The 27,122-nt window shown below is 40.5% G+C and overlaps 1 protein-coding gene across 3 annotated transcripts; it reads left to right on the forward strand.

The window, feature by feature from the left end:
- The first annotated feature begins 4,393 nt into the window (after positions 1–4,393).
- On the forward strand, positions 4,394–27,071 carry Serpinb12 (serpin family B member 12). Of its 3 annotated transcripts, XM_040738602.1 has the most exons (10): positions 4,394–4,524; positions 8,437–8,492; positions 11,167–11,283; positions 15,652–15,838; positions 18,126–18,251; positions 18,546–18,683; positions 19,978–20,095; positions 24,153–24,295; positions 25,255–25,422; positions 26,386–27,071. In XM_040738602.1, the coding sequence occupies exons 4-10, from the start codon at positions 15,671–15,673 to the stop codon at positions 26,782–26,784; spliced, it is 1,260 nt and encodes a 419-aa protein (XP_040594536.1). In that variant the 5' UTR covers positions 4,394–4,524; positions 8,437–8,492; positions 11,167–11,283; positions 15,652–15,670; the 3' UTR covers positions 26,785–27,071. The 3 variants fall into 3 exon arrangements, with proteins under 3 accessions (XP_040594536.1, XP_040594535.1, XP_005081507.1); XM_040738601.1 differs by lacking the exon at positions 11,167–11,283; XM_005081450.3 differs by lacking the exons at positions 8,437–8,492; positions 11,167–11,283 and having other exon boundaries at positions 4,402–4,524.
- The last annotated feature ends 51 nt before the right edge of the window (positions 27,072–27,122 follow it).

Raw genomic sequence — 27,122 nt, forward strand, 5'->3', positions numbered from 1 at the left:
GGTGGAAGAGAAGGGTTTTAAACACTCAGAGCACGTGCTGAAACAGATTAGGTGGGGGAGTTAGGCTGAAGGGGACTCCTGCACATCAGGGGTTCCCTTCCAGACCCCAGGCACAAGCCACAGCAAGCACCTGCTTTCACAGAGAGATGAGGGGAGAAGGTGAAGGGGACAGGGCAGGGGTGTTTGTCCCAGAGTGGCATACAGGCAAACGATGGCTTATAAAGGTAAAAGGGGAAACCCGGTGTTAGGATGAGGCATTTAATTTTAATTGGACATGTTAATTAGGTGAGCCAAGGGGGGCGTCTGATTGCTAGCCTTTACTATTCAGCCTCAGGAGAAGGAAGTGGCCAAATAAGAGACTAGACCTCGGTGGCTGGCTTTAGGAATATAATCGAGCAGTTTTGTTTTGTTTTTAAGCAAGGCAGAGGGAATGGGGAGAAGGGCAAGGCCTGCCAGAGCCACATGCTCTAGTGGGCTAGTGTCCCCTCACAGGCTGCTACACATTCACAGACCACATGTGGAAGCATCATAAGGGGGAAGAGTTAGGTAAGGTGGTACACCCTTCTGCATGCTGCAAATACGTGTTGCTTTTGTTGGTTAATAAATAAAGCTGATTTTGCCATTGGCCAGGCAGGAAATCCACACAAAGATACTGAGAGAAAGAAGGTGGCGTCAGGGAGACACCATGCAGCTGCTCTAGAAGCAAGATGTAGGGTAACAAGCCACGAGCCTCATGGTGAAATATACAATAAACATGGGCCAATTTAATTGTGAGAGCTGGTCAGTAATATGCCAGAGCTATTGGCCAAACAATGATAATTAATATTAAACCTATGAGTGTCACTTTGGGAACTGGCAACTGGGAGAGAAACTACCATTTACAGTTAGGCTGTTGTACACTCACAGAACACAGTTGGAAACACGGCAAGGTCATCATTTGCCTTATGAAGGAAGAGGTGGCTCACTAACACTGAGAATTTGTGAAGAGCAAGCTAGAAAGTGTGTGTGTGTGTGTGTGTGTGTGTGTGTGTGTGCTCATGACTGTCTCTGTGCATGTGTGTGAGTGTGCATGTGTGTGCACAATATCAGAGGACAATGTGAAGTCAGTTTAACACATTGGATCTGGCAATGACTTGACTCGTGTCAGAAGGCTTGGAGGCAATTTCCTTCACCAGTAGAGCCATTTCAGTGGTTCCTAAGCTAATTTTGTGATGAAATGGTTTTTGTTTTTTGAATTTTTGAATAAATGAAATCCATCTTGACTCTGGCAAGGCAACTGAGCATGGATTTCACTACAGCATGGGGAACAACATTGATGGATGTGGCTTTTCTTGACTGGCTTGTCACCAATTTTATTTGTGGTTGTTTTCTAAAGACATTCTATTCTGTTATTTGTCCCTTTTTTGGTAGTGCCAAAATCTGGAGGCAATGTGTTCTGGGTGGTAGTTTGTTTGTTTCTTTGGTCCTATGGTTTGAAGAAGCTAGACAGGCCATGCGTTTGTATGGAGTTACAAGTTCAGTGACAGGCTCAGTAACACAGCTTGTCACATGATCATAATGCCTCAGGATCTTCCTCCAGAGGTCGTGGAGCCTCCTTTTTAGTGTAGGAATAATTAATGCACTGGATAAGTTCACACGTGAGCACTGTCTGGATTTTTATGTATAACCACAGGGCTTTAGCTAAGCTTTCCTCAAAAGTCCAAGTTAACTGACTCAGTTTCGTAGGACTGAATTGTTCCAGCCACCATTTAAACTGGCCACCTGCCTGGTTCTCTGTGAGAACAGGGATCCCAAGCTCGCTAGTCTCTGGGTACATTTCTTCTGCCCAGGCCAGCTTCTTCCTTATGATCTCCAGTCTTCTCTATGTGCCAATAACCCCCAGCCACAGACACATTTCCTCCAAAGGTTCAGTCAGGACAGATGAGGGGTCCTATAATAAAGAGCAAGAGTTCTTGCTGTATTCCTGTGTAGTTTCCAGTAAGCCTGAAAATGATCTTAAAAATAAAGCCACGCCCAACTTGAAAAATGAAAAGCTCATCTTACCGAGCTTTATCTGTAGGTTATATATTTGTAATTCTTCATCTTTTTTCCTTTTGAATAACCAAGAAAAGTAAATAATCTCTGTTAAAAAATAAAAGTATTTTTAACACCAAAAAATAAAAGTTTAGTTAAAACATAGAACAACTGTATGCACAAAAGTGTCAGCCTTCAACAGGACTGTGTAAGCCCTGGAATGTGCGATGTGTCACTATGTCTTGGTCACTCATTTCCAGAAGGAATGAAAGGAAGGCTCTTGGACATGGGAGAGCAGTGGGCAGAGGGAGATATCTATGTCAGGAACTACTTTCAGCATTTCCCCTCCATAGCCCAGACATCCTCTGCTGTCTACTCTCCATCATCAATATCCTGTCATTCCACTTGGATCCTTACATTGATGCCTGGAGTAGAGCTTTTCTAGAATGAATTACATTCTTAAGCACCCAAGGATACTGGGATTATGGAGTGACCACTCTCTCAGAAGCCCTCAGGTTGGGCAAGATAGCCAGGTAGTCATGAGAGAGATGACATGCTGTATGGATCAACTTTGTGGGTTCGGGGCCCTTTCAGCTCCCAGTTAGTGCACCACTAGAATCAGGTATTGCACATTTGATGAATCTTTCTTCCAGGATGTTTAAAATATCCCCCTTCCAAAAGCCAAGGCTTATGCCCCAGAGAAGCTCAGCACAAGGACATGGGGAATTGCAATCCTGTGAGAGTCACAGGGAGGCTCCAAGATGCCTTTGTTCCCTTAAGAATACTCAGGATATTAGGTGGTTACACCCTGTCCCCACCCCACGGTGACATACTAGTTGGAAGGATTCGTACACTCTGACTTGAAAGAACCATAGGCTGTCTAAGTAGTTTCTTGTCCATTTGTGTAGAGCAATAATTTATGTTACAGGAGACACAAGGGCCATTTTCCTTCCTCTGTTGGGGATTTCCCTTAGGAGACGAATGGTCAAGTTAAGGCTGCTTAAACAATGTCGGTGGAACAGCATACTTTCCATTCACTGATGGAAGCATTCTGGTTTACAAATGCTCCTCAGCTGTGTTCGGTAATTTACCATCCACACATCTGTGTAGAACAGCGAGAGCATTTGAGTTTAAGATCAGAAGGTTAATAATAAAACATTTAAATGACACCATTCACGTAAATTGGGACGCCACCTTAATGTTAAATCAAAAGATGGATGAGTAATTTGCAAGTAGTTCTTCTAAATATAATTTCAAGATATGGGGAAAATGTATGAAGAGCATATAGTAAAGAGAAAATGATGGATTTTCTGGACTTGTAAATTATCTTTATATTAATTTTTTCAAATGACATTATTCAAAATTCACTGATATTCTACTATCTATTATTTTTAGGCTCCTTATTCAGTTTTATGGCTTTTATAGCTCTCTTACTGGTTATATTATTATTTTATGGGTTAAACGTGTTTAATGGAAGCTTGGTTTTAATTTGCAACTAATGCATTAGTTAAAATTCTTTTGGAACTTCTGTTCTCTGGCCACAGGCACCTATGGGGTTTCATCATGTCTTAGAGTGTGCATAATGATTTGCTGGACTACGCTGCTCTCAGTTGGGACAAAGAGCCTTTTTGTTGAAATCTAATGGTGGAACTTTATTTCCACACTACAAATCAGACCACATGATCGCAAATATCTTGAAGTCTCTCCAAGGATGTTATTATACCTAACAAAATATGAACCGTGATTGACAAAGAGTCAATGTTTTATGTTGACAGGCAGCATTTGCTAAATTGTGCAGGAGAAGTAATTTGTCAAGAGGGGAGATAGCAGGGAAAGAGGGAGTCACAGATGGAGAAATTGTGTCAGAGGGACAAGAAATGGAGTAGATGAGGAATAAAGAGTTGAAAAGAGGGAACTGGAGCAAGAAAGGAAGGAGGAGAGATTTTGCCTATTGTTTATATTATGTTTGAGATGCCAGAAGAAAAACTGTCCTTGACAGCTGTGGATCTGTGGTCATGATTGAATAGGTAATAGAAGAGAAGAGATGTTGACAGCAAAGGATATAGTTATAGCTTTCCACTTGGCTTAGGACCATTTAGACCCATCTGGACCCAGATCATTTGGTGCTGCATTAGCACAAGCTGTGGACAATACTCCACTTTGATTTGGTGTATTCCGTGTGTAGATTATAAACTCTGATGTAGCACTATGCTCAAAGGGCCATGTAAAGTGCTTAGGCAGAACAAAGAACAGAGATTCCAAGCTCTGGTCCTTTTAGCAGGCAAATCATTAAAGGCTCTAGCCCCTAATCTATGGCTTTCTGGAAATGAGCAGGCAGTGTGCCAGCTTGAAAAGAATCTGATTCACGATCGTTATTTAAAAGTCACAGAATTGCTTGCTCAACACTACTCCTTACCAGGCTGTAGAACTTGGCTGTCCCTACCTTGTGGTATTGAATTGACTTCACCAGATCACGGACTTCAACTGGAGACGGCCCTCACTGGCTTGCAGGTATGTATTGAGAGGTAGACAAGCTACTGTAAGTAGTGATGCTCTTGGGACTAGCTGTCTGTGTGGAAGCAATAGGATACTGTAGACCTTTACTCTGCTTGGAGATTGATGGAAAGCAGGTAGGTACTCAATTGTCATCCACTCTGCTTCTTTCCAGCAGCATGGATGAACTGCTATGAGTTCTAACTTTTTCTCAAGTTGTGTTGAGATGATGAGGTCTTCAAGTTATTGGAAACCTGAATGAAACAATGGATTTCAAAAGGTCTATTACACTTAAGATCTTAAACTAATGTTTTCATATCTAACGACAGGTGATCTAGTCTGTACTGCAGAGGCCTGCTGTGCCAGATGTCATGAATACAGGGACAATGACAATCTCATTCTTCATGTACCCAGTGTCTGCCATAGAGTTGGCATTTGATAACTAATTGTTCAATAAATCAACATCAGAATTATTGTGTTATAGCAGCTTTAAAGAGATTAGAGTTTTACCTGGGATTGAGATAAAACCAAAACATATTCTTTTTAAGTTATGTGCTTGTGTGTGGGTTTGGGGATGTGAGTTCAGGTTCCTATGGAGGTCAGAGATGTTAGATTCCATGGAGCTGCACTTACAGGTAGTTACAAGCATCCTGACATGGGTAGACTGAATTTGGTCCTCTGCAAGAACAAGTTCTATTAGCCATCCATCTCTAGTTCAAAACCCATTTTACTGGAAGAAATTATTTCTTATTTGTGTGCTATACATCTAGTTAGTGTAAGGACTAGCTTCATATCCAAGGTTGTAAATACTTCACAGGCTCCAAAGTTATAATGGGCTATCATTTAAAGCAAGAATCAGCAAACTTTATAGTGCTAAATCTTGGTTTTACAGAACATGTGTTTCTTCATAATTAGCAGAGTCTGCAAGGTTAGAGCAAAGACAATATTAGGTAGTACTATGTGGATAGTACAATGTGTTGCTTTCTGATAAAACCTTATTTCTAAAAGTATGGGCAATGAGCAGTATTTGCCAGGGCCTTTAACTTGTCAATGCTGATTAAAGAATGAAGTCCTGATTTACAGTTCTGGAGCAGCATTAAGTCTATTCCTAAAGACTGGTTTCTATTTCTTTAGAGGTGAGAAGATTCACAGTCACAAGGCACTTTGTTCAAGGTCCCAGGCAGTCAAATTCAGGAAGATCTGGGTTCTGAACCCCATATGCTCTGCTCCTATGAGCCTTTATCTTTTGCCTTCTCTCTGCCTCTTTGACTGTCTCTGACTTCCACCTCTCATTCAGACCTGGACAGGTAGTGGGCACTATTTCCAGTCTTAGATGAGTCAATGTATGCTCCTAGAGAACTGAAGGGTTTTATAGGAAAGGCAATAGGTATTTTCTTTGTCTGTTTTGGTGTTGTTTGTTTTTTCTTTTATTTTGTTTCTGATACAGGGTCTCACTATGTAGCCTTAGCTGTCCTCAAACTCACAGAGATCTACCTGCTCCTGTCTCCAGAGTGCTGAGATTAAAGGTGTGCATCACTATGTTCAGCAGAACTGATATTTTAAGGGCCATTAAGTTGGTATCTCTTTTGATGTTTTTCTAAAAACATATTTTGTTTCCTTAGTACTGAGGTACAAAATTAGGTGTGAAACTTAACAACAAGGAGACTTTTACTCATGGTGTTTTTTTTTTTTTTGTCAGCTGCTGGCAAAGGCTTTGGTTGGTGAATCATTTCGGTGTCCTTGAAATTTTAATTCTAGGCAGAAAAGTCCAATTAGTCATTAAAAGGGTAATCGATTGGCTTATAACTCATGATGACTTGTAACATACCAGGGATGAAGCCATGGTCGATGAAACAGGCACCATTTTTTTATGTTGTGGTGACAGATTTATTTGTTTCTTTTTACCTTGCCTTACATAGGATGCTCAGGCTGGTTGACCTCCAAAATTCCTTATCACTTGACAATGAATATGTGTTTTCTCTAAATGCATCCACAAAGCTCTAAAAACAAGGTTATGATTAGAAAGAGGTTAAAAAGTTTAACAAGTGTTTCAATATCATCAGTTCTTCTGTTCTTGAGGTCACCAACATTAGCGACAGACTTTCTTCAGCTGCTCAGATGGGACTTTATGTGTGACATCCTCAGGATGCCTGTCACAGGAACCTCTTGACATAGCCCTTCCCTCTTTGGTGGTAATGTGTCAAGTGACTTCAGGATGCAGCTGTGCCTTGTGGATTCTGTCATCACCGTTGGAGCTGCCACTCCACCCCAAGTCTTTATATTTATTTGCAGTCATCTGTAGTCAGATTTTTTTTGTTGGATTTTCTTGGAGGTTAAACATATGCAATCCTAGATTAAAGATAATCAAATGAGATTAATCTGCTGAGGTGTCTGGAATCTCAGGGCAATATCAACAGCCAACAATAACAAAAGGGGAAGTCACAAATCCATGGGATTAGGCAAGAACCTACCCTGTTCTGAGGTTTTTAAAGAGTGACTTTTGTATAAAAAAACTTCAATGGTCAACACTCACACAAAGACCAGTGATCAATTAGCATGAGGCATTTATCAAATCACATGTTAAATTTCCCATTGTCCTACAAATTGTTACCAATGGCTAGGGGGTGTTTGGAATTGTAGAAGAAGAGGCAGATTCACATTTGATGTGATCAGGGAGTGGAGCACATTAATAGACAACTTGCTTTTTCTTGTTGCTGTTGAGACTGGAGAAAGCGTCTCACAATTTAGCCACTAATTCCAATAGATTGACAGCTTATGTTGTAAAGATAGCTGTTACTTGCTTCAGTTGTGTACTAGGTGTATAAGTAGCTTATATTCTCCAAAAGAGCAATATTAACCTAAAGCAGTTCATTTGACCCCTCCTGTATCCCCATGGCTTGTATTTGTGGCATGATAGCTCAGATAATATTGTTGTCTGACATGAAGTTAGTAAAAGAAGATATAGGAGCCCCCTACCCTCAAAAGAGAAACAAACGATAGAGGGGCCCCCATGTGTTGCTAAATCCTGTTGGTTCCCAGTGACTCTCCACAGCTCTCTTACTTGTTATAGCCTTATCTAGATGACCTCCAGAGATGGGCAGGAACTAGAAGTAATAATATCAGAACTTTCTTTTGCTCAGTTTTAAAATCCCTGTCCCCCAAGTTGTTGAATATCTTTTAATTAAATCTTCTACAGAAATTTTACTAAAGAAAAGTGGAGGTATCTGAGCCCCTGAAATTCCTTGAGTAAACATACTGTAAATAGGCAAGCAGGTCATAGCTGAGGAAGCCACAGTAGACAGTCAGCCCTTTGAATGATATTGGTGTATGTCCAACGTATTTCTGTCCCTCCTAACAATGAGTTCTCTTCTAGAAGGTTCTTTCTCTGCCTTTTTCATCCATACCCTCTCTACCAGACTCTCTTATAACCTCTATCATCTGTTGGGTATTCAGCTATTCTAGGCAGTTGTCAAATAATAGTCATCACTCCCACCTTTGCTTCACTGCAAGAAAAATGCTCCTACTTTGGAAATAGTTTAAAACACACCTTGCAAGTCTCATTTAATGAGCTTGGAAGCTATTTATAACTGAAAGTCAGATATATGACATCTAGGAAAAGGAGTATGTGGTATGAATCAGATCTCTGCTTTCTTTTACTGCGGATGTTGGGATGAAGGGTGCTGGTCAAATGTTACTTTTAGGGACTTATGAAAAGACACAATTGGAAATAGCAAAGAAAATATAAACATAACAAGCCAAATATTGAATTTAATTAAAGCATAAGGCATGGGAACTCACTTTAAGAAATATCTGCCACATTTTCATTTCCCTTCAATCAATCAATAACAATTCTACTTTAGATTTCAACATGGCACCTGGAAAAGTGCCAGAATGGGAGGGACCATACTGATATATTTCCATTCCTGACAGGGTGTGGATTGAAACTTCCCTGGCCAGGGCTCAGCAACAAATCTGAAGGCAAGAAGGTAAATGCTTGCATGCTTAATATCATTTTAAACGACGAGACTGCACTAAAAGACCATTTCAAATACTAGCAACCCAAAGGATGTAATTGAAATGGTACCATATCCTACTTTTTATTAAGTCAGATGCCCTTTAAAAAGAGCATTTTGTGTTATGATGGTTTGGATTTTTCTACAGCTATGGCAAATACTCACTAGATAGAGGAACAGCATTCTCTTCCTAGTCTCCAACTGCCCTGTCAGGGAGTTGATGTGTCTGGTTGAGTTTTTAAAAGACGTGGCTGATTCAATATTTCCACCTTCATATATTTTAGCTTATGTCCCATTTTTTAGTACATACTTCTGAAATTTAAAATAACATTATATTATAATATCTGTGTCTTAAACGATATGAATTTAAACATATTTTTGTATCATACATTGGAAACCACTTTTGGTTTCATATTTTACAACTATTTCTTTGTTTTTAGACATAATTTACTATGTACCTTGTTATTTTCTGGGTTGTATGTAGATTCCAGCAGAACAGCATCTAACTGTGTAAAGTTGGAATTTCATTATTTGTTTAGCAGATGAGAAAATTATAGAAATTATAAGACTGAGATATTTTTGGAGTATCAAGATTTTATATTCATATATGAACTATGTAAGAAAGAATAATTTTTCTAATTGAAAAAGTCCCATGTGTTTGTTTGTGATGTGTGTATGCATGGTGTGTGTGCATGTGTGTGTTATGGTGTGTGCCACGGCCATGTGTGGATGACAGATGATGGCTATGGGAATTGATTCTTTCCTTGTACCGGGGTATCAGGATCATATCATTTGGCTTGGTGACAACTCCCTTTACCCCGTGAGTCATCTTGTCAACAAGGAAAGAATAATTTTATTCAGAACATTCTGAGTTGTTAGAAACTCTATCCAGTTTAATGGTTTTGGATTTTCCATATAAAGGGAAGCATAATTGAATACAAGAGCTGTTTCTAATGTAATAGAAAATTAATCAAGGGTTGACTCTACTATACATACAGTGGGAATTAATTGACTTTTAAGGAGAAGAGGGTAGTAGAAAGTATAAGAAGGTTTTGCATGAATACAAAAGCCAGAAAGAAACAACATGGGTGAGATACATCATTTGCTGATGCCATAAGATCGTCTAAGAGGACTGGGAATACAGCATAGCCACTGAGCACATGATTGGCCCTTGGTTCTGTTTATAGCACAAAAAAGTTAAAAAAAATAAAGCAGTAAATCAGCAGGCCCCTCCCACCAAACCAAACAACAGTAAGTTTAAAAAAGGGCCTTTTGTTTTTCTGTGAGACAGAGTTTTCTCCCTGTAGCTTTGGAGGCTATCCTGGAACTCCCTTTGTAGACCAGGATGGTCTTGAACTCACAGAGATCTGCATCTGCCTCTTGAGTGCCAAGATTAAAGGTGTGCTACCACCACTTGGTTAAACGATCCTTTTCTTAACTCAAGAAAAAAAGTTAAGAACTTAAAGTACACAAAATAGATAAAATTAAGCAAGGGAGATTTAGTTTGCTATAAAGATTAGAAATTGATGTTTTAAAATTTTATTTAAGATATGACAAATTCAGTTTTGAAATGACAAAATAGCACCAACATAGTGAGAATTCTAAATAAATAAGAGTAAAAATAATACTACAATAGCAATCACAGAAAGTAAAATTAAGGATACATCATCAGCTATCAAAATATTTTAAAAGATTTTGTGAAACATATAATGTATATATAACAAAGTGTTAATATAGTCAACCAATCCATTTTATGACTTTAATAGATAAATTACAGGTGGACATGAAAAGACAATTAGCAGACAATTTCTAAATGGAGAAAACACATGGCCAAATGTTCCCACATTAGCAATTGTCAATGGAATACCAACCAAATGTAATACTATTTTTTGTATATTTACTTTTAAAAACATCTCTCTCTCTCTCTCTCTCTCTCTCTCTCTCTATATATATATATATATATATATATATATATATCTGTGTGTGTGTGTGCATTCACCCATGCGACAGTGTGTAAATGAATGTCAGAGGACAACTTATAGGAGTCAGTTCTCTCTTGCAGCATTTGGGTCCTAGAGATCCAATTCAGGTGCTCAGGTTTGTCAACAAGACCTTTACCAGCTGAGCCATCTTGACCCCATTTTTATATTTTAAACAATAAAGAATGACAAGTAGTGATATTATCAGAAAATAGATTATGACTCATGCGCTTCATCTGTAGTCCTGAGATGTAGTGTGAAAGATAAAACCTCGTACATGTTTTTGACCTAGAAATCTCATGCTGAAGAAGTATCATAAGGAAATAAGATGAAAGAGGAGAAAACTATATTTAAAAAGATGTTCACTTCATAACAGAGAAAGATGGAAAACTAATAAAAAATTTCCAGTATGAAAATATTAGTTTAAAAATGTACATGTGTTCATTGAATTGAAACTACAGTAAAAGGACAATATGAAAATAGTTACAGTGTAGCCACACAGGTAAGACATCTGAAGTGAGGAGTGGTGAAGGTGGTGCATGAACACTGATGCACACATGCATGCATGCACGGACATGCATACATACACGTATGCACGCATATATACATACATGCACACATTTGTACACATACGTAAAAACACACATATGCACATACATGTAATGCAGGTAAAATATAAAGTGCATGCTGAATTTGCAAGACCTGAAAACACGTGGGAAACAAAGACAATGAAGTTATGAAGACTGTAAGAACAAAGCTCTCATTGCCATCTCTCCATCTGTATGGTGAGTTAGAGTTTGAAAATTTAATTTCTTTTTTATATTATCACACGCTTTATATTTTGTTTGAAGTGAAATAGTGAGTCAGTTAATTGGAAATATTGGCAAACTACGATAGTTTTATTGACACAAAATGGGTTTTTATTTTATTTCTGAATAAAAGTTACCTGTTATGAAATGTATGCAAGAGGCTCTCTATTAAGGTTAAGGTTATTTGCAGTCTTAGTATCTCAATTTCTGTCTGCAATCATACAGATTTCAATGCAGCATGAAAAGATTTTACAAGGCCAATATTATGAGCAATGGGTATGAGAGTCTTGGGAGGACACACTATAGTTTAAGACTCCTTTTGGCAAGGAAGTCCTAAGGTGGACCCTCTAGGCTGGGAATTCTTTCTGCAAATAATTGCCTTGGTGAGAGACACAAATCAGTCATAACAGAGAGGTGGGTGATGGGGCGCCTAGGATGTGGTATTCAGGTGCTAGTATTTGCTGAGGGCAGGGAAATGTAGAAGGGAAGGTTATGACTGATGCCAGACCAAGTTGACTGACTTGCACAGTACTGATCACTACACTTACTTTGAGGATGTGGATTTCTAAACTTACAAGATATTTTGTTTTTGAGAATTAGAGACAATATTTGCAGGGCCCTGGGTAAACTGTGTCTTAAAATTCTAAAGTCATTGTGGGTGAGGGTATTCTAATTGCTTGAGCTGAGTGAATTTAGTGGAAGTTTGCTATTTTAAAAGATTATTTCAGGTTTGTTTGGAAATAGTGATGACTGGGGTAAATCGTGTTCAAGTTTTTCAAGTTGCAGGTAAAGAGGCAGCCTGCACAAGCAATCAATCATCTTTAGACTTAAGCAATCTCACTTTGAATAGTGACTATTTTCCACAGCAAAAGGGAAACACTTCCTCTTGGTACTTGGAAAGCACGCCCTGCTTGCATCTATAGCTTGCATCTATAGCCTGTTTCACTGTGAGATACTGTATCTCAATTTTCCAACATTCTTCATTCTTGTACCAAACACAACCTGGCAATGTCTTAAATTAACCTCTATGATTGATAATACATTTACAATGCCTTTTAAATGAAAGGTGTGCGTGTGTGTGTGTGTGTGTGTGTGTGTGTGTGTGTGTGTGTTTGTAAGCTATCTTTAGATATAAGGCCACATGAGTGTATAACAGATATGTTTACCATGCAAGCAACACCTAAATCAGGAAAGACAGCATAACCAGCTTCTAGAAGTCTCCTGGAACTTTCCATTCTTCCCCAAACCTGGGTAGAGTGAGATCCTATTGGCAGTTTGGAATTTATCACAGTGGGTGCATTTATACCACAGAAATTAACAAACACTATAACTGTTCTGTTGGGGAGTCAGTCTGTTAGATCACTAACATTTGTAACTGAGACTGACCACTGTTCCCCAAACTCACCCTCAAAGGTAAACATTCTCCTCACTTTTAAGATACTATATTGGGTTTTTTAGAACTTTACATATTCTGTCAATATTTCTCAAAGGCAGACATTGAGTCTCTTTCAATTCATTCTTTACAGTGTCTAATTTAGTACAAGAATTTTATAAATATTTATTGAATAATTAGGTTTTCTTTAAGTATGAGAATTGCATCTACAACAGACCAACCAACCAACCAATCAACCAACCAACCAACCAACCAACCAACCAACCAACCAACCAACCAACCAACAAACAAACAAATTGGTCTTGAGAAGTTGGATATTGGATGACATCTTAAGTTATTACATGTTCATTTTTCCTATATTCTAGACTTTTGTGTAAAGATAGAAAGAACCTTCATATTATAGGTGTTTACATCTTGTTAGTGTTGTGACATTAACTCTGCTTTTATTCCTGGCTATTTTCCGTTGCAAATTCTTCCTTGAAAGAAAATGCTAAAACCACCCAGAGCACTAGGGGATGAAAGTCAGTCTGTGACATTCTAAACCGTTCATACTCAGGAAATGAAGCTGGGGTGAGAGTTGCCAGGCTAATTGTATCACATTGAGTAGTTCATAAAACCTCTAGATGTTCTCTGCAGAGGTGGCATAGAGAGTTTGATGGTATTCAGTGCAAGTGAGGCAGCATGAGCATTAGAAGCAAGTGCAAAGCATTGCTAATAAAACAAAGATGTTGTAACAGCGAGCAGGCCTGGGCACGGTGAAGTCCATGGCCTGGCTTTTCTCTTGGCCCACACATGGTGCTGTGCAAGTTACTTCATTTCATCTGTTCTCAGCTTATTTTTATTCTGACAAGAAGGGAGTTGCTCTGCATGAGCAGTCATGCTCTTTCTAAGGCAGGGAAGCTTTGGTTCCCTCAGTGCTGTGTGCACTAATGCTGGGAATGAACACTGCTCCCGATGGCCAGAGGAGGTGTAGTGCCTCAGTGGAGGGGCCATTCACCAGGCTGAGACCTTTGCCAGTCAGGATCGGATCAACTGGTGTCCCCTCTGAGCCTTCTTTCTGCCACTCCTGTCTTTTGTGAGTAGTGAACGGCCAGAGTAGCCACTGCCCCCTCTATCCACACTGAAGATTCTGCCTATATCAAATGCAGCAAGTCTAGGCTTTAGGGCATTAAACTGTTTTTCTTTTCCATTAAAAAAAGGGTTATGCCTAAATTGAACCCATGAAATCCCCTCGACTCAGACCATTGGTGTCCTTTCTTTATTTCCCCAGCATACTTGCTACCAACTTGCTAATGGAAGCTGAATTTTTTTTGGTTTTTTACGAGACAGGGTTTCTCTTTATTGTTTTGGAGGCTGTTGGTCCAGCCTGGCCTCGAACTCACAGAGATCCACCTGCCTCTGCCTCCCAAGTGCTGGGATTAAAGGTGTGCGCCACCACCACCTGGCGAAGCTGAATTTAAAGTAACTATAGTGAGTGTGAAGGTATTTCCAAGTTTTTTATAAGTTGTCTAGATCTTTTTGAGTTGTGTTTCATAAGCATAATGAGTATCTAACAAAGCTGGGAAGATGTTAGAGCCAGAATGCCCCATTGCCTTCAGCTCAGGAACTCTGCTCAATGCTGACTCTATGTTCAATGTCTTATATTTGTGTGTTGGAAATATACAAGGTCCATGAGCAAAGAGAAGAAGAAAATACATTTCAGTTTACAGGGAGGGTGAGATCTAAATACTATTCTGCTGGTATTGCTAGATTGATCATGAGGCAAGGAGTTGTTATTAGGGAAGTCACTTTGCTGGTTTAGTTCTGTTTTGCCAGTGGTGTTGTGTTAAAAGAATTCAAGTCAATGGCCTCTATACTGTGGCGGCTTTCGAGCTCTGTTACCTCTTGGACAGTATTGATGAGTGGCTAAAGTATGTCAAATTAGATTGTATATAGGATGAGTCAAAAGATAGAGGTCACTAACTGAGGACATGCTGCTTAGAAATTTGCTGGACACTTTCTGTCACAGATCACCGAGGGAAGAAGAATAAGCAAAAGCAGGTACCTCCCAAGGGAGGGGAGGTAGAGTGGAATCTTCTTGGCTGCTGACTTGATGGTAACCTTTACTTTCTTTGATCTGAATGAGGTGACAGGAGTGAGTGGACTTGGTTTGACTTCAAACCTCTGTTTTTGTGAATGTGATTTCATTTGGACACAGTCTTTACAGATGCAATCAAGATCAGTTGAGGTCATGCTGCTTCAGGGGCCTGAGTCAGTGGAAGAAGAAATGTGGACACATGTGTGTGCACATACATGCACAAGATATAAATGTCACGGGGGCAGTTCCTCTGTAAGCCAGGAAATATCAGAGATTACTGACAACACCAAAAGTAGGAGAGGTGTGGGGAAGATTTTTTTCAAGACCCTCAGGAGGAACTACTTTGACAGATACCTTGATTTTGGATTTCTGGCTTTCAGGGGTGTGGGATAGTAAATTCCTGTTTATTAAGCCAACTGAGTAGTGGTATTGTTTTCCGCTGTGCCTGTAAAAAATTCCCCCTATATTAATACAGATACCAATTCCATTATTTATATCCCAGATCGATAAGTTTAGCTTTCTTGTTCTTCCCCTCCCTCCACCCCTCTCCCCTCACCCACTCCCCCCTCCCCTCTCCTCTTCCCCCTTCCTTCTTTCTCTCTATTTTCCCTCTTTTTCCTTTTCTTCTCCTGGATCCTCTATTTCTCTTTCTTTCTGCATCCTCTCTTTTCTCCCCTCCTTTCTTTCTTCTCCCCTTTCTTTATCTTACATGTGCAAATATTTTGTCACTGAGCTACACTCCAAGTCAATTTTACAGTTCTTCATTAGCCATACACACATCAAACACTTATGTATTGTTATATCTTGGGCATTAAAAATAAGACTTGGTTGTTTATTCATTTTTCTCCATTCACTTTTTTTCTTTTTCTTTTAGACAGCAACCAGTTTTTACAATGGACTCTCTTATTGCAGCAAATAGCAAATTTAGCTTCGATTTCTTCCAAGAAATTAGCAAAGATGACATTCATAAGAATATCTTTGTCTGCCCTCTGAGCATCTCAGCTGCCTTTGGTATGGTCCGCCTGGGAGCCAGAGGTGACAGTGCACACCAGATTGATGAGGTATGTATCCAGAAGGATGCTGAGCAGGGCCCTGTGCTCTGTCTGGGTCCATAGGCAGCTAATCTAACTCTCAGGTGAACTGGAGTTGCTTACTGCTCTCAGCATTTGCGTCTGGAAGCCTCTACAGTTTCCTTTCCATTTCCATTCATCTTTCACATGGGACTTCTCTAGCCTCCCTGCCTGATAGCTTTTTCCCATTCATCTTTGTCTCTTCACCTCTGTCTCCATGTCTGTCACTTTCTCTCTACAGTTACTGACACAAATATTGCTGGTAGCTTTTAATATGAGTATGCTTCCTCTCTTTCTGCTCCCATTAACCAGAAGTGTATTAGAACTTAGATATTTAGTCAGTAGCTTAAGATCCTCCTTGACTTTCTAATTTCATTTGTCAGAGAATCCCATTGGCTTTCCTTTTGATAAACCTCCCAATCCAGACCTTCTGAACTCCCTGAGTTCTGAACTCTATTGTCTCTTTTGGCTTGCTTCTGTGACAACATCCTATATTGCTGCCATTTGGCAGTATGCTCCTAACCCTTGTGAAAAGAAAGTGAGTCGTACTTTGAGGCCTTTGGGTTCCTTTGTCCTGTGTCTCTTCCCTTAGTGTATTAGTTACTTTTCTGTTGCTGCAACAAAACATTGTGACCCCAGCGATGTAAAAAAAAGAAACCATTTTATTGGGCATACAGTTTCAGAGGATTGCAGTCCATGATGGCAGAGCAAAGGCATGGTGGCAGAGGCAGCTGAGAGTGTACATCAAGACCAACAAATGGGAGACAGAGGGAGCACACTGGGGATGGTGCAAGTCTTGAAACCTCAAAGGTCACACCAGTGACACACCTCCTCCAAAAAGGTGACACATCCCCATCCTTTCAAAACTGTCCCACTAGTGAGGGACCAGGTATCCTAATGTATGAGCCTATGGGGTCCACTTTCTTTCATACTACCATATTCATATACCTAATCCTTTGTCTTACTTTCTTCTTCATCAACGTTTACCATTTACCACCCTTCAAAGGCTCGCTCTGATCTTCCAATCTAATGCTCCAGCTGCTCCCGATCCCATAGATGAGCCCAGTCACATATACCCACACAGCATTTCTCATCAAGGGCGTACAGCAGCCAATCACTATGCATAGTATTTTTTATATCTTCTGCATTGCTGCATAACCTCCAAGAGTCTTTGTCCTACAAAAGCACCAGGTCAAGAGTAGGCACCCAATTGCTGTCTGTAGAATACTGACTACATATGACAGAAGTGTTCCCTGGCCCCTCAGCAAGCTGTGAACTTCTGAGGCTGGGCTAGTACTTCCTTGGCACAAAGATTAGGCATCAATACATTGAGGAGTTGGGCTCACAGATCAAGGCAGAATTATTTGGGGTCATTATGCTCTTGCATTTACTTGTACTTGCTTTACCATCATTTCCTGTTCCATAAGCAGCACATAGATGTACAATGGGGCTTGCATCCTCTAGGACCAGCTGGTGTTCTTTCTCCATGCAGCTCCATAACCTGAATCTGAGCAGTGTGGGGTCAGCCTCTTCTTCCCTGCTTCCACTGAGATGCTAGGCAGCTTGTCTCATGTCATGCTCACTCTCCTGACCGATGTGAAACTTCAAATCCGTGCTGTCCAATGAAAATATGGCTAAAGCCACATATGAAGCTAAAGCATTTTTTAGTAGCCGCATAAAAATTTTTCAGAAGATAAAGCTGTTTAATGAGAAAGTATAGATAATTCATCATTTTCACAATACCTTATCAATATTTAATCAATATGTATTTTACAATATGTATTTTAATGAATTGTTTATTCTATCCTCAAGACCTCATATGTGCATTTTATATATGCACCCAGTTAAGGCTGGGCATGGAAAAGTGTAGGTTAGTAGTGGCCCATAGTTCGTGAATTCATTTTGTCTCTTGGTTTGGCTATATTCATTCTAGCTTTTTTCTTTTCTTTTTTTTGTGTTTGGAAAAGGTGTCTTGTAGCCTGGGCTGGCCTCAACTTTTCTATGAAGCTGAGGATAATCTGGAACTTCTAATCTACCTGCTTCCCCTGGGATTAAAGGAGTGTGCCACCCTACTTAGGTCACATGGTGCTGGGGATAGAACTCAGAGCTCTGTGCATGCTAGGCAGCACTCTGTCAAGTGGGCTCATACCCATTCCTAAATGTAGTCGGAAGAGGAGGGCGGTATCAGTGACACCCACTTCTGTGAATGATCGTTGACTATTTTGCTGACTTCCTATCCTTCATATTGTTTCAAAGGCCATGTGTCATTGTCACGCAGGTATTACATTTCAATGAACTTTCCAAGAGTGGAAGCGAAGAACCCTGTTCAAAAAGCAAAAGCGAAGTGTTGTCTGACAGCTCTCCGGAAGGGCAGAAACAGACGCCCGCGGCTCAGGAGCAGCAGGTGAGACTGCCTGAAGACTGCTCTTCGCCTTTGCCCATTCTTCTGCCTGTGCTGTGCTGGATGACAGATGCTCATTCTGTAGGTTAGGTGCAGGCTTCAGTCAGCAGGCATCTCACACGGGCTGAAGTTCCTTTCTGTGTCTTGGTTGTCCCCATTCCTGTCTGCCTCCCTAACCTGGTGACACTGGACAATGGCATCTCACTGGCCAACTCTACTTTCCTCCTGCAAAAACAGTTTTTCTTTAGTGGTGCTTAACTTGGATTGTTAGGGAACCATTTGTTTTTCTTTTGCTAGGATGACTCTACAGATGAGAATGAACTGCTCGGCTGCTACTTTGGGAAACTTCTCTCCAGATTAGACACAGCCAAAGCTTATTACACTCTGAGTATGGCCAACAGACTCTATGGAGAGCAGGGATTCCCAATTTGCCCGGTGAGTTACAGGGACTGCGGTGTCCACAGAGCATGCTCTCTAAGTAAGTGGATGGCCTGCCTTCCTCATGTGCATGACTGCAACTTGCTTTCTGAGGTCCCACACTGATGCAGCAATGATAAGCGGTATAATACTTATAGAGGTATAAGTATTTATTGTAGAAGGGCGAGAGGTTCTGCTGCTCAGTCTTTTATTCCTTCCTCCGTATACGCCCCTAGCCATGCCCAAAAGTGGGCCTGGCTAGTGATGTATTTCACTGCCTATGTCCTATACGTCTTTAGTCATGCCTAAAGTGGGTGTGGTTAGCGGTGTGGTAAACTGCTCTTTTATTACCTCATCTATATGCACCTCTAATATGCCACATGGCTAATGGCGAAGTACCAAATTTCACCCTACATCACACTTCTATTTCCTTCCATCCAATTTTCATTTTGAGTTTAGGAGTCCACTTATAAAGGGCCTCCTGATTCACAGCCCATTGGTACACACACAAGCTTAGTAAGGTATTCAAGTGACTGCCTTTCCCAAACAACGTGCGTGGTAGAAGCAGTTTGTGGCTTTTCTGCCTGTTGACTGCCTTTAAGGCACTACTCCAAGATCCCTTATTGGGCCTCAATCAGGTAGTTCCCATGGAAGCTGGGCTTCGCAGAAGGTGCATGGTGCCAAGAAAGGTGACCCCATTGGGAGCTCAAAGCCACAGGCCTTGTTTCTGTGGGCAAGCAGCGCTTACCTGAAGCAAGATAGGCTCCAATTAGGATTGCAGTGTTAAGAAAATGAGCCACATTGTCATTAAGTATGATGTGTGGGAGTAGAGGTAGGTGTGATACCCTAGAATTTTGAGAGCTAAATTTACACATGCATTTCATTTATTAAAGAGTATGCAATCAGTGTTTTTGGTAATCTATTTATTTAATACATAATTTAATTATATATAGTTTGTATATTAATGTATATATACTAAATATAATTTAATGCATAATGTATTTATTTAAAGTATAATACATAATACATAATTTAAGTGAAATCATTTATTTAAAATTATACTAAATACAAATTAATACAAATACACTTCTAAACTATTTTAAATTTTGTTTATAGAGTGTAATTAATTATATTCACAACTATTATGCTTTTCATGAAACTTGGCCATGTTCAAACAGAAAGTCTGTGAACATTAAGGTGGCCTTGGTGTTAGGTGACTAGTAGTTTCTTTTTATTGCCACCATCTCATCTTAATGAGCAGCACCAGCATGTGATTTTGTTGTGCTTTTTTCCATGTATTTGAACTAAACAGGAGTACTCTGACGGTGTAACTCAATTCTACCACACGACAATTGAAAGTGTAGATTTCCGGGGGGACACTGAGAAATCGAGACAAGAGATTAACTTCTGGGTTGAGAGTCAGTGTCAAGGTAAGAAAGGCCTAGTCTTGAGGCTGGTATTTCTTTCCTCACAAAGAAGAGCAGTGGGTCTGCTTTGCGGGTGGCTCCTCTTCTGGGGCTGGCGTTTGCATGTGTGGGGTGTGCTTGTAGCTCATTGCAGGCTGGCGTTTGCATGTGTGATGTGTGCTTGTAGCTCATTGCAGGATGGTGTTCGCATGTGTGGGGTGTGCTTGTAGCTCATTGCAGGCTGGTGTTCCCATGTGTGATGTGTGCCTGTAGCTCATTGCAGGCTGGTGTTCCCATGTGTGGGGTGTGCCTGTAGCTCATTGCAGGCTGGTGTTCCCATGTGTGGGGTGTGCCTGTAGCTCATTGCAGGCTGGTGTTCCCATGTGTGGGGTGTGCCTGTAGCTTATGGCAGGCTGGTGTTTGCATGTGTGATGTGTGCTTGTAGCTCATTGCAGGCTGGTGTTCGCATGTGTGATGTGTGCCTGTAGCTCATTGCAGGCTGGTGTTCCCATGTGTGGGGTGTGCCTGTAGCTCATGGCAGGCTGGTGTTCGCATGTGTGGGGTGTGCTTGTAGCTCATTGCAGGCTGGTGTTCGCATGTGTGATATGTGCCTGTAGCTCATTGCAGGCTGGTGTTCCCATGTGTGGGGTGTGCCTGTAGCTCATTGCAGGCTGGTGCTTGCATGTGTGATGTGTGCCTGTAGCTCATTGCAGGATGGTGCTTGCATGTGTGATGTGTGCCTGTAGCTCATTGCAGGGTGGTGTTTGCATGTGTGATGTGTGCCTGTAGCTCATTGTAGGGCGGTGTTCCCATGTGTGGGGTGTGTTCACAACTCACTGCTGCACAGCATCAGACAAGATGGGGCATACTCAGGCTGGTAGCTACTTAGGCACATCTATCATTTGCTCCCCCCCTTTTTCCCTCCTAGATTCTCAGAGTTTTAAAGACTTTTGAAATTACAACTACTTATTTATTGTGAGTGAATGCGCGTGTTGATATATACATGTGCTTGATGTGTGAACGTCAGAGGACAACTTGCAGGAGCAGGTCTGTCTTCCCACGTGGATCCTACGGTTTAGTTCACGTTGTCAGGCTTATGAACAAGTGACTTTACCTCTGAGTCATTTTGCCAGCCATGTGTCATGTGTCAGCATTCCCAGTGCTTTTATTATGGGCTTTCTTTTGAATGGTATGAAGGAATCACTGTCTCTTTTGCAATAACACCAATGTTTGCAGCATGTTTGTCCACAGGACTGAGGCTCATCGTTTCTACAAAACACCCATTTAAAAATTGGAGTTCATCTGTCACATTTGAGTTATTGAGGACTCTACTTTTACTTACAATATCTATCATGTGAAAAAGTGACAGAAAACATTAAATTTCTTTTGGTTGAGAAATTATAATGTTGAAAACCACAGTATCACTCATGCATTGTATACTTATAATTAATATAGAAATATATTAACTTAAGAATCTAGCCATGCATATGTGCTTTCAGTATCATTTTACATGACACATTAAGAACGAAGGGAAACTATGTGGTTTAAGATGCACATTTATTTCTTAATTTAGTAATTTAGTGTGCAATGTATGTATGTGTATATATCACTGCAGTTTGGTAGTATCTGCCCACCCACCCTCCCAGCCCCTCCCCTCCTTGTTCCTGTTGGTCTCCTCCTGAAATAGTCCTTCTGCGTCCATGTCCATCATCTGCATGACTTTAGATTCACTGTAGGAGAGAAAACATGCAGTATTTCATATTCTTTCCCCATCACTCACTCATTCACCGTCCGTTTTCCCTTTAGAGCCCCCTCTACCTTCACATGGCCTGCCTTTCATGTCCTAGGTACTCAAACCTAATAGGAGAGGAGACCCGGGCTGTTTGTCTTTCTGAGCCTGGTTTATTTTGCCTATCTCGATGACACCCGCTTCCACCCACTTGACTGCAAATAACATAATTTCATTCTTCTTCATGGCTACATAAAACTGTCACGTATGTATGCAGTTTTTACTCATCAAGTCTAGTAATAAATATGCTCAACAGGAGTTGGTCCTCTTCATTTATCAGCTGTTTCTGAACTAGCCGCTAGCGGCGGGACTCAAACTGGTCTAAGTCATTTCTCCAATGCTTTGTTCACTTGCGGCTCGCTTGCTCTTCATCCCTCTCGACTTCCACCATCATCAGCATGGTAGAGACTCCAACTAACTCAAGCCTCTGTTTCATAGGGGGATTGCCGTGTGATCTCGTCAGTCACTAAGAATGAAGGCAGGGTTTCCGGCCTGAATTTCTAGGTGGCTGGGAGCCCTTCTTCTACCTGCGCTTGCGTACTTTACAAAAATGAATCCTTTGTCTCAGGCCTGAGCGTTAGAGGAGTGCTTGTGGGTGTGGTACTGGAGGCATTCTTGCTCAGTGAACTTTGGAGAATGAGAGGGAAAGGTGGAATTAAAAGTAAGACTTTGGCTCAGGATGCACGTACACGTGAGTGACTGACAAACAGGGAACAACAGTGGCCGGTTTATTAGTTGCTCTTGGTACTTGGTGCAATACTTTCTATTTCTTTCTCCCATTTGGAGGCTTATACTCCTTGCTTCCTTTTAACATGGAGTTGAGGTCTGCTTACTGATAGCGTTTACGTAGGGGAAACCTTTAAATCCCACATTTATTTACTCTTCTTTTTCCTTTTTCTTTCTTTTTTTCATGTATGTCTTTTATTAGCTAACCCTTTCCCTTTTTAAAAAAATACATTTTTGTCACAGTTGACCTTCCCATTTAAGCAAAGTGTATTTAATCTGAGAACAGGCAGTCTCTTCTATAAATATAGAGGCAGACTATATAGAAATACCAGCAGCATCTGTCAGCTTCCTACAGACCCTGGGAGTATCATGACTGACCTGAACTATATTTCTTCATACAGCTACATTTGTCAGCCTTGTCTCTCAGTACTTAGCTTAATGCTTAGCATGTAATAAAGTCTCACTACTAATGAGCTAGTGTTACTGTTCCTTTTCTATGTGCCTCAGAATTCCTGCTTTTTCAAGGTTCTGTTCAGCTATCAAGAGAGTAGTAGTTTGGTAAAGAAATCTTGACTGAACCCTAATATATATTTCCTTTTTAGTGAGTTAGCTTTCCTGATGTATTTTAAGTGTCGTTGATGTTGACGTAGTGTATTTAGAATCTATTTACAGCCTTCCTCAATGTAAAATGATCCTCCCTATTTAAGATCTCAGCATACATTAAAAAATTAAAGTAGAAAAGGATGTGTCTTGAAATGGACTAGTGCTTGATGACATCAAGGACCACTTCCTGTCATTTTTAGAGATGCTTCCCCTTCTCCTTAATATTCTTTTGTAATGGATGGTGTTTGAATGAGAGCTGGTCTGAGATATGGAAGGCCCCAGGATCAATGCTTGTTCACCTTGTTCCTTTTTGACAATTTGATGTCTCCTGTTATTGCTTACAGCAAATAACCCCATTAAGAAGGGACAGCTATCAGTATTTCTGGAAGGCTTAATTTCTATGTGGGGCTTAGGAGGTATTAACTTCTACAAGTGAATGTGTTTGTTAATAAAACTGAATGAAATCTTCCTTTGAGCTGAAATGTAGGAACCTCTACAAAGTAGGTTTTATATTATGTCCTTGTGTGTGTGTGTGTGTGTGTGTTTATATGCCCATCTATCTATATGTTTGTCTGTCTGTCTATCATCTACCCATCTTTTTATATGTGACAGTGTATACTGAACTTCAATAAATGCAACACAAAGGAATTTCATACTGTAGTTATTCTATCCAGGAAATTATAAAAGTCAGGTGATTAAATAAATAATATGAAACATAAGCCATAGATGTCTGGTGGCAATTTGAAAACAAAAGTGACAAAGAGAGTCAAAGAAGATGCTTTTGTTCTCAGGTCTTCCTCCAGGGGAGTGAGCATTCTCCCCCAACAACTTCTATCCTTCTTCAAGCACCCATAACCCTCTCGGTTTCTTGGGTAAGCTCTTGAGTGAAGTAATTTCCAATGTCTCCATGAATACTTTTCATGCAACACGGGTTTAGGTTATTCTCTGGCACTTTTCCTCTAGGTAAAATCAAGGAGCTGTTCAGCAAGGAGGCTATTACTAATGCAACTGTGCTGGTACTAGTGAATGCTGTTTACTTCAAGGCCAAGTGGGAGAAAAGCTTTGACAGTGAAAACACAGTTGATGCACCTTTCTGTCTAAGTGAGGTATGTACTGTATTAGCTTGCCGCTTCTAGGTAGTCCACTCTTAATTTCTGCTAATGGTGATCAGTAATGTCTAGACTCAAACCTAATGCTTAGATTGGTGGCTTATAATTATAAGAAACCATTTTGCGTTTTATAAAAGGCAAAGTTCACTGAACATTTTAAATGCTGCTAGTCTACAGCACACACATATTTCAGAACATTTTATACATACTGAATCCATACAATCTATTAATTAATTAAGCTTGTATAGACTGACACATGTCTAAAAGCCCAGCACTTACAAGGCAGAGACAGGGGGATCATCAAAAGTTCAATTCTAGCTTTTTCTACATAAGAAGTAGTAGGAATCTAGAACTACATATTGATACCTTGTCATAAAACAAAACAACGCAAATGTATACACTTAAGAAAAGAAACAGACCTCTTTATTTTGCATCTGCTTCTTACCTCATATAGTTAACACATGAGACTACTCTAGTTACCTCTAAATTTTCTGTTCCCATCCCTAGACATCTCCCCCTAGATTTATCCCCTATCCACTTGTCAGAGATTGTAAACACTGAGTATATGTTTCCCAGGAAAAGTTGTCTGGGTGCTGTTAGCAATCCAGGAAAGAGCATATCAGCCAACTAGTTCCTGAAGATTATTAAGAAGTACATAGAAGACTGTGTTTTCTGGGATTTCTTTGGCTGAATTAGGGTGTGGGAGATATTTGGATTGAAAGTCTAGCAGTAAGTGGTCTCAAGAGCTAAGGAACAGATGAAGGCCACAGTTGGATAAAGTATTGGTAAAGTCAGGGATGCTTTATTCATTGGTAGGCAGAGCGGTGGTTTAGGTTGGGTCATTGGCTTGAATCTGAATTTCTGGGATAGGTCCTTTTCTTCTTGAAGCACCCTATTTCTCAGGGATGTTGATGTCATGGGTGTTTGAACTCTCCATGACCTTTTGTCCTCTGCAGAATGAAAAGAAGACGGTAAAGATGATGAATCAGAAGGGGAAGTTTAGAATTGGTTTCATTGAGGAGCTGCAGGCACAGATCCTGGAAATGAAATACACCATGGGGAAGCTCAGCATGTTGGTCCTGCTTCCGTCTTGCTCAGACGACAACGTGAAGAGTCTGCAAGAGGTATAGCTTCATTGTCACACCCATACAAATCCCAGAGGAGTAGCACTATGAGGAGTAGCACTAGCATCTGTCATCCAAGAAGGATGCTATCTCAGCTTGTAGAGACATTGGAGACACATGGAATCTGAATGAGATTGGATATTCATTTTTGTTTCTTTCAAACCAATGAGTGAGTGCCAGATATATCAGAACAAGAGTTCCCTTACCCCCAAATTCACAGATTTCTGCAATCACTTTCCAGACCAAGGAATCTGAATGGCAAGTAGTTTGACAATTTTCACAAATGAAACAGTTCCTCTTTTCTAAAATAGCTTGACCTTTGGCCTCTGCCATATCTGGCTGTTTAACTGCAAGTGTTTTGTAAACATGTGATTTGATAGAAGTGGAAATACTGATACTATAAGAAAGGAATCAGTGAATGTTGGGGAGGCCCAGATACCTCTGTTCTGGGGGGAGGAGTTAAGGAGAGGATAGGGAGATAGACAAACAGACAGACAATAGGTGGACAGAGATATCAACACTGTACTTACAGTAACTACCATTGTTCAAAATATATGACACACCAGCATTACTTTAATGTATCTGAGTACATTCATACATTAATTTGGTTAGTCTTCAGAAGAGCCTTATCATATTATCTCTGCTGGATGGAAAAGGAAATTTTACTTCAGAGTAGCAGGGCTGGTCTGAATTTGCCCAACTTAATTTTTCTGGTCTTTGAGAATGAACCCGCCCAATGTCAAAGTGCAATGGGATGTTGATTGTCCTACAGTTCCAAGGGAGGAAATTTAAACAAAGTCTAGAGAGGAAATGTGGAAATGAACCTATTCTGAGGTTTAGAGAAAGTCCTTGGTGTGTACATATAACTGACTATTAAGACAGTAACTTAGGAACTCTGAAGCAACTGAGATACTTTTGCCGGTTTATAGTCTGACCTTAAATGCCATTTCCTTCTTTTTATAGCTTGAAAGCAAAATAAGCCATGAAAAAATCATGGCTTGGAGTAGCTCAGAAAATATGCCAGAAGAATCAGTATCCATTTCCTTCCCCCAATTCGTCATGGAAGACAGCTATGATCTCAACTCTATTCTACAAGGCATGGGCATTAAGGACATCTTTGATGAAACGAAGGCTGACCTGACTGGAATCTCTAAGAGTCCCCGTCTGCATTTGTCCAAAATTATCCACAAGAGCTTTGTGGAAGTAGATGAGATGGGTACAGAGGCGGCTGCAGCCAGTGGGGCTGTTGCTGCAGAGAAGGCCCTTCCATTGGAGTTCAATGCCGATCACCCTTTTCTCTTTTTCATCCGACACAACCCGACCCACACAATTCTTTTCTGTGGCAGGGTCTACTCTCCTTGAACACCCTCTGGCTCTCATGTGCCTGAGGTGAATGGCAATACACTTTTCCCTTTTGCAAAACATGGGCACTTGCGTTTTTGCTGACTGCTGGAAGCTGAATGCCTTCTGCCACAGTCCCACACTCAGTCCGTCAAGCCTCCCAAGAGTTTTTGTTCTGATAACATCTGTCACCGGAAGCCAATTCTCTCCTGTCTGTTAATGAAGCAGCCTTGCTGTCTCCATAATCTTTACTGTCTTAAACTTTCAAGCATATAAATTCACCTTCTATTATTTGGAGGTCAACACAATGCAGACTGGTATTGCTTTTATTTAAGTTACCGCCATCTTTATGAAGAAAT

Source organism: Mesocricetus auratus, unplaced genomic scaffold, assembly GCF_017639785.1.
Source record: "Mesocricetus auratus isolate SY011 unplaced genomic scaffold, BCM_Maur_2.0 Super-Scaffold_100676, whole genome shotgun sequence".
Lineage (NCBI taxonomy): Eukaryota > Metazoa > Chordata > Mammalia > Rodentia > Cricetidae > Mesocricetus > Mesocricetus auratus.

What these genes read in the sequence shown, in the direction of transcription:
- Serpinb12 (XM_040738602.1), top strand. Translation starts at nt 15,671, where the DNA reads ATGGACTCTCTTATTGCAGCAAATAGCAAATTTAGCTTCGATTTCTTC. An exon ending in GTGCACACCAGATTGATGAG is followed by an intron (nt 15,839 to 18,125) that starts GTATGTATCCAG and finishes ATTGTCACGCAG; the next exon opens with GTATTACATTTCAATGAACT. An exon ending in CACCTTTCTGTCTAAGTGAG is followed by an intron (nt 24,296 to 25,254) that starts GTATGTACTGTA and finishes TGTCCTCTGCAG; the next exon opens with AATGAAAAGAAGACGGTAAA.